General features: G+C 36.1%; 1 protein-coding gene across 1 annotated transcript; it reads right to left on the bottom strand.

Annotated features, from left to right (window-relative positions):
• Positions 1 to 2,121: 2,121 nt before the first annotated feature.
• Positions 2,122 to 2,541, bottom strand: LOC11442301 (cytochrome P450 71D10). The gene has a single exon (XM_003617651.3). It carries the CDS (start codon positions 2,539 to 2,541, stop codon positions 2,122 to 2,124), a length of 420 nt encoding a protein of 139 aa, XP_003617699.3.
• Between the last annotated feature and the right edge of the window lie 10,693 nt (positions 2,542 to 13,234).

Genomic DNA, 13,234 nt, shown 5'->3' with positions numbered 1-13,234 from the left:
TGATAAAGACTTCGCAAATTAGACGCATTTTTATTTGATCGTCGAAGTGTTTGTCTGTACATCACCCCTCTGGAGAAGAAGGAAGTCACAGACCGAATGTCGCCAACTCAAAGTCATTACCACCTTGCATTGACCGTAGATCTCGAGCCTTGACGGATCAACCATACTCATTGTGTTTCTTCAAGTTAAACCATGAAGCAAACATTGGCGATTAAATGAACAAATGACAAGATTTTAGTATTTCATGATCGAACATAACATATTGGTAAGTTCTTGATTAATTTGGAGTTTGATTGAATGTTGGTAGCTGATGACAGTCAGTCATTCGCTATTTTTAGAGTCTTTTTATATGTATTTTGATCACAAATTGGAGCTCACAAGGCAACTTATGCAGCAAAAGAGTAGAAAACTAAAGAAAATACAAAGAAGAGAATCGTGTCACGATTTGGTAAAAACGTGACACGATTTTAGAAGACCAAAATCAAGCTTCGACATTGAAGAAATCGTGTCACGATGGCATAATCGTGGCACGATCTGAGGAAACCCTAATTCAGTGATTTGCGATTCAAGGAGAATCGTGCCACGATTTACTTAAATCGTGGCACGATTTTAGGCGGAATTATGTGCCTATTTAAGCTGAAGTCTATTCCAAAGACAAGGGTTACGATTTGGAGAGAGCAAAGTGCGATTTTGAGACCTAAAGATGACTAGGAGGGCGATTTCTTCAACCTTCTATCAGTTCATGTATGTTTTGATTCCACTATTGATTATGCTATTTGTAAACTCAATTATGAGTAGCTAAATCTCTTAGAGATTAGGTCTGAGATGATTCTTTGTAACCCTAATTGAACCATGTTGCTGTGAAACTCTATTTATTGTGAATGACAATCTAATTTTTATTCAATTCAATTGTTCTTAATGCTTTTTATATCCTGATCAAATATAAACATGATTTAATAAGAATGAATGACTACTGACCATAGCTTTCTACTTAGACAGAATTGAATTGTTCTAATAAACAGGGTTAGTCTAGGTATGGATAATCGTTTGTTAGTGATATTAGGTTAACATGCTTAAACCTTCAAAGATTATTAGACCACCTAAGGAATTAGGGGCTGTAGTTTGAAAAGAGGGTCCTAACTCAAGGGATTGATTAGGACTATTTTGTTAACTATCGTGGAACTAGAAAATCATTCATAAAAATAGGTGCAGTATACCAATTAGGGGAACATAGATGATTCGAAAGACCCGATCTTATCTCTCTCTTTATCTTTTCCAAAATTATCTTTATTTTCTGTTTATTTAATTTTATGCAAACCAACCTACTGCCTCACGCACTAAAAGAAATTTTCACATCCTAAATATTTACCTTATTGCTAAATTGAGATTAACACAGTCCTCGTGGGAACGATATTTTTACTACTTCGATAGTATTTAGTGCACTTGCTAAAAAATCTATCAGTAGCATGTAGGCGAAATTCATTTAAAATTTAAATTTATTTTAAAATAACTTAATATAAAAAGATGACATAATATTGAATGAATGAATGAGAGTACATACCGAATCAAACTACATGGATATAAGAGTATTCACCTACTTTATTTCCCAAACTATATTACATATGCTAAGAACCAAGTTAGCCATGCACACACAAGTCAATCGATCGAGCGAACAAATGAGCTCATTCAAATCAAAGTTCATCCACCTAGTTTTCTAATCCTTTAATTTGACCCCTAAAAAAAACAATGTGTAAACTATACACAGTTGCAAAAATGTAAGTTTAAGTACACAGCCATGTAAATAAATTCAGAATAAATTTAGAGTATACACCAATTGTAAACTTATAGTGAGAATTTAAAATACATCTAACTTGCATCTTTACCTAATCTTACATAGAAAACCAATAGAGAAAAATATATCTTAATCCTGCAAATTAGAACTACTGAAGTAAGCCTGCAAAATGATCCAAAGGCTTTAGCATATGTTGATTTTGTATATCTTGACAGTTTCTCTATTTTTAAGGTACATTATTCATGTAAACGACATCTCATGCGCCTTGCTGAAAGTAGCATAAGAAAATTACACACTTTGTGAAATTGTTGGCTTATATAATACAAATATTACGGATGATGATTAATAGGAATCAAACATAGGTCGTGTTTTCTTCCTACACTAAGCCCAAATGACTCGGTCATATCAAGTTCTTGATGGCTCATTCCGTTGGGAAGCTTCCAATCAAAGTTATAAAGTAATTCAGCAAGAGGAAGTTCAACATTTGATAAGGCAAATGCAATGCCCGGACACATCCTCCTTCCAGCACCAAATGGTATGTATTCAAAGTCTGTGCCTTTGAAATCAATTGAGCTATTAACAAACCTCTCGGGTTTAAAACTCTCAGCTTCAACCCAATACTTTGGATCTCTTCCAATCGCCCAAGCATTGACAATAACCCTAGTCTTAGCTGGAATATCATACTCATTGATTTGGCAACTCTCCCTACTTTCTCTTGGGAGTAACATGTCAAACAGAAGGTTTTTCATTCATTATTTTTCTCTGTGTAACTTGCCGAGTATATAGATATTACAGGAGGAATTTCAGGACGTGTCAACCTATACAACTAGAAATCAGGGATTATACAACTAATTATAATAAATACTAGTGATTCTAATGACTCAGCTAATAATTACATTTAATATTGGTGATTCTAGTGACTCACGCCAACACTCTCCCTCAAGTTGGTGCGTAAATATCTTCAATTCCCAACTTGTCAAGGGAGTCATGGAAGTTCTTACCAAAAACTGCTTTTGTAAGAATATCCGCCAACTGGTCTTCCGACTTGACAAAAGGAAACCGAATAATCTTCTCTTCAAGATTCTGCTTGATGAAATGCCGATCTATCTCCATATGTTTCGTTCGATCATGCTGGATAGGATTTTGTGAGATATCAATTGCTGCTTTGTTGTCACAAAACAAGTTCATCTCAGTGCTAGGACCAAAGCCAATCTCTATGAGTAACCTTCTGAGCCATAGTAGTTCACAAAGTCCTTTTGCCATGCCCCTGAACTCAGCTTCAGCGCTAGACAACGCCACTACCTTTTGCTTCTTACTTCTCCAAGTAACTAGATTCCCTCCCACAAATGTGAAATAGCCTGATGTTGATTTTCTATCTAGAACATTCCCTGCCCAATCTGAGTCGGTGTACCCTTCAACATTCAAGTGATTATTCTTAGAAAACATCAACCCTTTTCCCGGTGAGGATTTTAAATAGCAAAGTATTCGGTTTACTGCACCCATATGTTCATCACTTGGATTATGCATAAACTGACTCACCACACTTACGGCATAGGCAATATCGGGGCGAGTATGTGACAGATAAATAAGCTTCCCCACCAATTTTTTATACCTTATTTTATCTGCGGGCACTTGGTCTGTGTATTCAGTGAGTTTGTGATTTTGGGCTATGGGAGTATCTACTGGTTTACAATCCAACATCCCCACTTCAGACAATAGATCCAACACATACTTTCTTTGAGACAAGAAAATTCCCCTTTTTGACCTTGCAACTTCTATTCCCAAAAAATACTTCAGTCCACCCAAATTCTTCATCTCAAATTCAGCTGCTAATTTTTCTTGTAGTATTGAGATTTCTTCACTGTCATCTCCTGTAATAATCATGTCATATACGTAAACAATTAGAGCCGTCACCATTCCATGTTTATGCTTTAAGAATAGAGTATGATCTGCATTGCTTTGGATATATCCATACCTTCTCATAGCTGTACTAAATCTTCCAAACCATGCCCGAGGTGATTGTTTCAGTCCATACAATGCTCGCTCTAACTTGCATACTACCCCGGTACCAGAAGGATACATATATCCCGGTGGGATATTCATATAAACATCTTCTTCAAGATCGCCATGAAGAAACACATTTTTCACGTCAAGCTGTAGTAGTGGCCAATCTAAATTTGCTGCGAGAGATAATAAAACTCTAACAGTATTTAGTTTGGCAACAGGTGAAAAAGTCTCGGTATAATCTATACCATATGTTTGTGTGAACCCTTTGGCCACTAGCCTTGCTTTGTACCGATCAATGGACCCGTCAACCTTGTATTTAATCGAGAACACCCATTTGCACCCCACTGTCTTCTTCCCTTCAGGAAGTGGTATTAGCCTCCATGTATTATTTTTTTGTAGAGCCTCCATTTCCTCTTGTATCGCTTGTGCCCACTTAGGATCATCCAAGGCTTCCTCCACATTATTTGGAATATGACTGGAGAACAATGTCTTTGTGAAGGACTGAATAGGTTGTGATAAATGTTGAGTAGCAACATAATTTGTGATGGGGTATTTTGACCGCCTTTCTTCTACATCAGGGGAGTATCTATTGGGTGGCTTTCCTCGATTGTTCCTTGAAGGCAACTCATATCTCATAGGAGCATTAGTAGATAATGAGATAATAGGAGAGCTTACCTCATGATTATTCTCGGTGAGAGGGTCGGGTATTGTGGAGAATGGGGACTCTTGAGTTCCTTGATCGATATACTCTTCATTAACGGGAACCACTTCGCTAGTAGAAGCTTTTTCACTAGAATGATCCTTTTCATTCTCAACATCAGTTATGCTTAAATTTAGCATTTCTGAAAGTTCACCATGTATTACTCCTTCACCTATAGATTCATGCTCTCCACTTTGTTCCTTTTCGACAGTTGGTGGAGCTGCCATGTACCAATTCAGCTCTTTATTTATGGACTCCCCCTTAAGGGCTGAATGGGATACTCTAGGAGAAAAAAAAGGTTCAGACTCTAGAAAAGTTACATCCATTGTGATATAAGTTTTATTGGTGGTGGGGTCAAAGCATTTGTAGCCCTTTTTATGTACTCCATAGCCAAGAAACAAACACTTAACAGCACATGGGTCAAGTTTGGTGCGTTGGTTTTTGTGAAGATGAACAAAAACCACACACCCAAAAATCCGAGGATCAAGCATCAATATAGTGGGTAACTCTACATGAGAAGATAACATTTCTAGAGGAGTTTTAAAATGCAAGATCTTTGAGGGCATGCGGTTGAGAAGGTACACAGTTGTAGTCACAGCGTCATCCCAATGGCGAGTTGGAACATTGGTTCCTAGAAGAAGAGCACGTGCTATCTCTAAGATACTACGATTTTTCCGTTCGGAAACCCCGTTCTGCTGTGGGGTTTGAGAGCATGAGGTCTCATGAAAAAGACCATGTTGTTGGAAGTATGCTTTGAAACGATGATTAACGAACTCCCCTCCATTGTCTGATCGAAGAACATGAATCTTGGCAGAAAATTGGTTTTGAACCATGGCACGAAAATTCTGAAATATTTGAAACACTTCGTCTTTAGTTTTCATTGGGTAAAGCCATGTCATTCGAGTGCAATCATCGATAAATATTACAAACCAACGATAACCGGATACAGTAGTGTTATCGCGATTTTCGGGTGTCAAGTCATTAATTAGGCTTGAACCTTTCAATCTTTGATATTCTCTATTTTTTCTTGGGAAGGGCAAAATTGAGAAAAAAACCCTTAGATTCTAAGTTCGGGGGTCGTTTTCGCTACGGGAAGGTGTTAGGCACCCAGAGCGATTATGGTACTCCATAAGAACCGTTCTCCTAAGCTTATTTCTACGCTTTATTTTTATTGTCTACTTATTGAAAGAAAAGAAGTTTTATTTGAGTGAAGAATGGGGGAGAGAAGATGATTGAGATCTTATTTTTATTTGGCTTGGAGGAGTTTTGACTCATTGCCTACGTACCCTTTTAAGGGATCAAAACCAATCGTAGTTCGTTCTCGAAAATTGTTTTTGTTTTTGTTGGTTGATTTTAAGTTTGAAAAAGGAATTTTGAAAAATGGAGATGAGAGGCCTCAAGGGCATGAGATTTGGAAAATGTGAGGTGGAAGTAGTTATTTTGTAAAATAAAGTCTAAGTATGATTAAAATTCATTGGGATTTTTTCTTAAGAAAACAAAAGGGAAATGAGGAGTTTTGACTCCTATTTTAGAAAAAAAGTTTTCAAATGAGGTTATTCATATTTTTGAAAAATGATTTTTTTTCTAAGCGTTGTAAAACCTAAGCATACATCTAAGCGGTAATCATGCAACGTGTGTGCGTGTCGGTGCTTGTGTCGGTGTACATCCCTTATAATGTCCATAGTCCTTTACATTGTCCTAATTACATTCTATGGTCTTTGTAAGAAATTTAAAAGAAATAAAACCTACCTAAATATTACATTTCCCAAATGAAACTAAAAGAATACAAAAAGACTAAACTATGTAAAATTGAAATAGGAATGCAATGCTTAATGAGATGTATGAAATATGGAGATAGACTTGTTAGTGAAAGAAAGCATAAAAAGTAACAAGAGACAAAAGTATATAAAATAACACAAAGATAGTAATAAAATGATAACAAACCCTAAGAAATTTTGGTATGAAACTTAAAGCATTTGTGGCCTCTAATTCTCATGCCATGGTAAATTTTGAAATGGTTTTCTTTACCTCAAGCTATAACATGGAATTATTGGAAGCATTCATGCGTGATTTCATACCAAACCCCTTTTTTAAAAAAGCTTAGCATGTCATTTCCCAAAATACACATATATTGCTCACAAAAACAAGGTTTCATGAATCAATCCAAAACAGCAAGATCAACATGTGATTATAGGCATAACTATCTCGTATCAACACATCAAAAGGCTTTTATCACATATCCACAAATCAAGGACAAAGATATGACGAAAAATTCATAAGAAATAATCCAAAAAGAATTAAAATGCTATGAATCAATCGTACAAGATTTTATCAACCTCAATATGCAGAAATGTCATAAAAACATCAAGAAAACATCAAAAAGCAAGCATGAATTCTTTAGAAATTTTATCAAAATTTTTGATCAAAGTACTGGTTCAAATAGCAAGAAAAAACGGTGCAAATAGCAAGAAAAAGCAAAAACGCAGAAAAAAAAACAAAGAACAAAGCCCAAGCCCAAAACCAAAGGATCCGGATTCACAAGGAGCGTTGGATTGATCCAGGGAGGGAAACCCTAGATCCAACGCTCAGGATTGAAGGGATTGGACCGGTCTTGAACCGGTCCGGTTCAGTTGCCTATAAAAACAAACTAGCGCCGGTTTTTTCATTTTACACTCTTCTTTCTCTCTCTACACTCAGAGCTTCTCTCTCTTCTCTCTTCTCTCTGATTCTAGCATGGCACGCCGGAGAGGATGAAGAACTGGCCGGAACCTTCATAGGTCCGCCGGAAACTTCATCTTCTCCGGTGAAGATCTAGGGTTCCGGCATGAAACTTTTCAGAAACTTATGATTTTTATATCAGTTTGTTCGTCTTCTTCTCCTAAACACGTTTCTGGTGATGATTTTTTCAGGTGAGGTCTAGATCTTTATAGATCTAGATTTTGCTTTTTACGGTTTTGAAATCTTTATATGGTTTCAAGTTTCTGGATTCAATCTTTTTACTTCACTGATCCATATTTATTGATACTTTCTGAAAATGATGTTGAAGTTATGTGTTTACCTGTGATTTCAATTGGAGATTTTGATGAAGATTTCTTCGGAAAACTTCGAATGTGTTTCTGTTGATTTTTGCTGCTTTGAACCGAAAATAAATCGATGTTCTTCTTTCTCACTGATTCTTCGTGATTTTGGCCGGAAACTTCATCTTCTTTCTCTGCTTCCTTCTCACTGATTCTTCTTCGTGATCGGTGCTGGAGTTTGCTGCTTCTGCAGCGAATTCGTACCTTGAATTGCGAAGAAGATGATTCGACGATGATGATTCCTTAGGAACCTCTGAGAATCAATGGAAAATCCAATGAATTTTGATGATTTTTCTGTTTTTGATCTAACTGAATGGAGAGAGAGAATTGGATTTCTGTTTGTTGATGTGTCTCGTGATCCCTGGATCCGTGTGGCACTGTACACCTTTTATAGCTGACATGTGTGATCTTGGACCAATGAGGCGGTGACATCTGGATTTGTATGAAGATGGCACGGCCTTGGACTTGAAATGGATTTAGGACCTTTCTGCAAAAACAAAAACTTAAGGACTAAACTGCAATTAACCAAAAAGGACTGAAATGTAAAAATAAAAAAATAAAAAAAAGTTCTGGACTGAAAAGCAATTTTGGACTTCTTGGAGGACCAAAATGCAGAATAAAAAAATAAAAAAAAATAAAATTGGAATAAAATTGGTAACCTGACAAAACGTAAAGTGAAACCTAAAATAAAATCAACAAAAGGACTAAAACGAACCAAAAACTGACATGAGGTATTTCAAAATACCTCCCTGTCAAAATTTTGACAGGAAAAGACCAAAATGCCCCTAGGGACTAAACTGACTCGAATTGACTCAGATGCAATTTTTGAAATGACTTTTTAAACAAAGACTCAACAGTGATTTGTACATACACGTTGAAAAGACTCAGAGGCAAACACATGGACTAAAATGGGTTCCACTGCAGGAAATGACCAAAATACCCTTTTGTATGATTTTTTTGAAATAAAATGCAAGAAAAGTAATGCGACACTTCAGAGAGTTCTTAAATGACTTGTAATGCAAGAAAAGACAGACAGAGGCAGTAAAATATGTTTTAAAAAAAGAGAGTAAAGATTCAGAGAAAAATAACAGAGAATTGACAAACATCAATGGTAAAAAAGAAATTTTAACGAGTATTTTTAGGTCCAAAATCAGGGTATAACAAGTAGTATTAGGGGATGGTCCCCACACATCAGAATGTATTAGAGAAAAAGGAACACTGCTTTTATTTAAACTTGTTTGATAGGAGGTTCTATGGCTTTTAGCCAAAATACAAGTATCACATTTAAATTCAACATTCTGCAAATGTAAAAATAAATTCGGAAACAAGTGTCTCAAATAGCCGAAAGATGGATGTCCCAAACGGTGATGCCATAACCATATTTCTCGTTCTTTGCTATTGAACTGATGGTGCACATGATAAGCTGCTCCTTTACTAATGTCATCAAGGTAGTATAGTCCCCCTCTCTTAGTACCACGCCCAATAATCTTCTTGCTGAGTACATCCTGAAGAAGACAAAATGTAGAGTACATCAATACCACACGATTGAGTTCATCAGTTATTTGACTCACAGACATTAACTTATTAGACAATGTAGGAACAAGGAGGGTGTGAGATAAAGAGAGTGATGATGATAATGACACAGTTCCAGCGCTGGTGACTGGGTATGCAACTCCATTTGCATTAGAAATGCAAGTTCTACGTGGTGGAGTAGAATGAGAGAAATCGCTCGGGTCAAAGGTCATATGGTTTGTTGCCCCAGAGTCGATAATCCATGTATTTGCATCCAGAGAATTAGAACTACAGAGAGCTTGGCCACAATTACCTGGTGTTATTGAAGTGGAGGGATTGGCCATGGGAACAAGTGAGAGTTGAGACTCGGCAGTAACTACAGCAGCTTTACCAGTGCCTTCCTCAAGTGTTGTGTTGTCTTTTTTCTTCTTGGCTTGCAGCTCATGCCACCATTCTGGATACCCATGTAACTTGAAACATGTATCACGAGTGTGTCTGACATTTCCACAATGAGTTCACTTTCCTCCATCAGACGAACCCTTCGACTTTGAGAAAAAGTTGTTTTTTCCAGCCACCAGTGTTGGTAATTGGCCAAACTTTGAACCTTTTGTGGCCATAACAGCACCGCTTGTTATGTTCTCTACCCCAGATGTCATCACAGTCTGACGGGTGTCCTCCCTTCGAACATGTGCATAAGCCTGCTCGATTGTGGGAAATGGTTTCAGTTGAAGGATGTCACTCCGAATGTTATCTAGTCGGTCATTCAACCCATCCAAAAAAATATAAACTCTTTCCTCCTGTAATAGAGAATTGAATTTTTGTATGTCTTTTGGGCACTCCATGGGGTTAGGTCGTCGAAAGTCTATCTCACGCCACAGCCCTTGTAGATCATTATAATATTTTTCAATCGATCCTTCATTCTGCCGCATCCGAGTTACCTTACGTCGAAGGTCGTAAACCTGTGAAGTATCAAATCCATCAAAATATGTTGTAGCAATGGAATCCCAAACTCCTTTGGCTGTTGGGAAGCGAATGAAATTTCCCACCAGCGAAGGATCCATTGAGTTTATCAGCCATCCTTTCACTATGGCATTCTCAGTCCGCAATTTACAAAATGTCGGATCAGTTGCTGACGGTTGAGGGAAGGTTCCGTCAATATATCCCAGTTTGTCTTTGCCTGAGATGTACATCTCAGCCACCTGGGACCATAATGTTGGAAATTTGGGTCTTAATATAAAGAGATTTCATAATACATGTTCAACAATTATGAATCAATAGCAGAAGCAAACAAAACATTGAACATAATTATGATCGGATCTACGACATGTTTGATTTATCAAGGATATAAAGAATTAGGGTATTAGGAATACCTGGCTTTCAAGGCAACCCTCTCATCAACAACGATAACCAAGGAGAGGAGGTGATCTGAAACACACAATAGAGTTAGCGGCGGCTGATTTGGTTCTTCCTCAACCGGTACCTTTATGCCTCAAGTAGTTCTCTTCAGATGGGGAGAAGAGAGAGTATTGTCGTGTACGGTGTATTGGGGACCATAGCCTCTTTTATATTGGATGACCATTAGGGTTTCCCATTATTCTGTTAATGGGTCATCCGGACATCCACTCATTGAGTCCATATCAATTAATTAAATATTTAATTAATTATCCAATTAGAAATCTAATAGCCTTATTACTTAATTTGATCACTAATCAACTAAGGCTCACAATTGATAAATAGCTAATATAATTATTATTACGATATTTGCCCACATAATGATATTGTAATATAATAAAATATAAAATATTCCAACAATCTCCCACTTGGGCTACATATCTTAATAATTATATCATAATTCTTTAGGCGCGCGTCTGAATGCTATTTATCTTTAGATTTCAACTTTACAATCTGGTCCACCTCGTACATTAATAATGGGACCACCGCGGCTGTCGTCACTGACATATAACGTGACGGAACCCCGACGACCACCATATCAATGCACTTGATGACATAGATCGATATGGATGAGTGGCATGGAAATTTCATGCAATGTGATCTCTAAATCATGTCTATTTCCAACTGATCCAACTTAAAACTTTAGTGAGATCGAACTGAAGTTTGCAAATTCAATTTGCACAAAATGATACAGAAATGGTTATAACAAAAAATAACCTCATGAACTTTATTTCTGCAGAAAATCATAACATAAAGTCTGTATCAATTCCAAAAATTAAAAGTATAGAACATAAACTAAGAGACTCCCACTAATCCAAGACATCCTTAATGACAACAACCATATGAAAGACCTTATGTGTCATGTCTTTGATTAGTGGATCAGCTAGCATAAAGTTTGTCTCTGCATGTTCTATCATTTAACAACAATAATTTATAAGGTAATGAATTTTTAGAAATTTGTTGTTAAACAACTATACGACTGAATTATGTCACTATATAACTTGAGCGGTCTTTCAATACCTTTAACAATATGCAACCAAGTGACATAAATACTTACAGTTATTTCTTGAGTTAGGATGTGTATTATCTACTTACATCCAAAAGCCAAAGTCTGACACATAAATGATCTCCAAATTGTCAGATCTCTTCCGTGAGCATAAGCTCTCTTGTTCTCTTTAATAATTCTTATGGTTGCCTTTTCAACAATTCAAACTTTGAATTGCTCAAATATCTGCCAAACAATCTTATTATATATGTTATTTCTAAATGTGTATAATAAAATCATACATAAAAATCTTATTGGCAAAGCATAGAAAATACTTAAATTTCTGAATTCATAAATTTCCTAATGGGCAATATTTGAGACTGAAAAGTCTCTCTCGGTGATTATGGTCACCCATAACTTATTAACTTTAATGTCAATTTATTTTCAACTTTATTGATATAACTCTTTTGTGATATCCGAATAATACCTTGAGAAGAATCTCTACGTAATAAAATGCCTAATACAAAAGAGGTGTCCCTAGGATCTTTCATCACTAACTTTTGTTAGAGATTTCCTTGATTTCACATAACAAACATATATCATCGTTGATTGAATAAAATAAAATTGACGTATTAAACTAGAAATATAAAATTACTCCCACTGAACCTGCTAAATCCACAATTCTCCATAATATTATCTCAAAACCAAATAAGACAATCACTTTATGAGTTTTTTTTTTTTTTTTTTTTTGGTAACACTAAAGAGACAAATTTATTAACTTATAAGTGGATTTCATGACTTTGCAAACCATTTACTTTGTATCAATTGACACAAAAGTTTTATTCATATGTGTAACACCCCGTTTTCCCAATATACAAATTTCTTAAACATTTATCAGAGTAAAAACCATAAACGGAATATCACATAGAAACGTAATCCAAAAACAGTTAAATAACAATTTAACTTTCGCATAATATCTTAACATAGCAGCGGAATATTAGTTCGGAAATCATAAATCAGTTTGGCACTTAGGCCCCAACAAAACAATTCATATCGTAATCCATATCATGATAAAAATAACATATTAATCACGTAAGAGAATGAAGCATGTATAACATTAAACCCCATCCCGTTACGTATCAGAGCGACCTAGACGACACAGTGAAGGCAAGGCCACTCACAACGGCAACTGCACACTAAGCACGATCACCTGCAAGTTACCCATACGAAGGGCAACATTTTCAAGCAGAAGGGGTGAGATTTCATAACAAAATAACATTAATCAATGTAATTGCGAATCATAAATTAACATCCTAATCATTCCTTCATCAACTTTGCATAAATGCTAAACAGTTATCACGTAATCATATATCCAATTATCATGAACAACATAACATAATCAATAAACACTTATCATGTAATCACGTATTCAGTCATCAACAACAAGGCATCTTAATCATGACAATGTGACAATGCTCTTAGACTCCTTATATGCATGTGGTACCAATCGTCATCATAAGTATTAATATACTTTAAACGTGCGGAGGACAAAGCTCCTATAAAACGTGCGGAGGACAAAGCTCCTAATAATCGTGGTGAGGACTAAGCTCAATGAGATGCTATGCATGGACTCTTATGGAAAAACATCGTAATCAACATATCAACATGCATCCAGTAATTTGGAGCTAAACTTCATCATATACTTATGC

This window comes from Medicago truncatula, chromosome 5, assembly GCF_003473485.1.
Source record: "Medicago truncatula cultivar Jemalong A17 chromosome 5, MtrunA17r5.0-ANR, whole genome shotgun sequence".
NCBI classification, from domain to species: domain Eukaryota; kingdom Viridiplantae; phylum Streptophyta; class Magnoliopsida; order Fabales; family Fabaceae; genus Medicago; species Medicago truncatula.
This window is presented reverse-complemented; position numbering and strand designations above follow the sequence as displayed.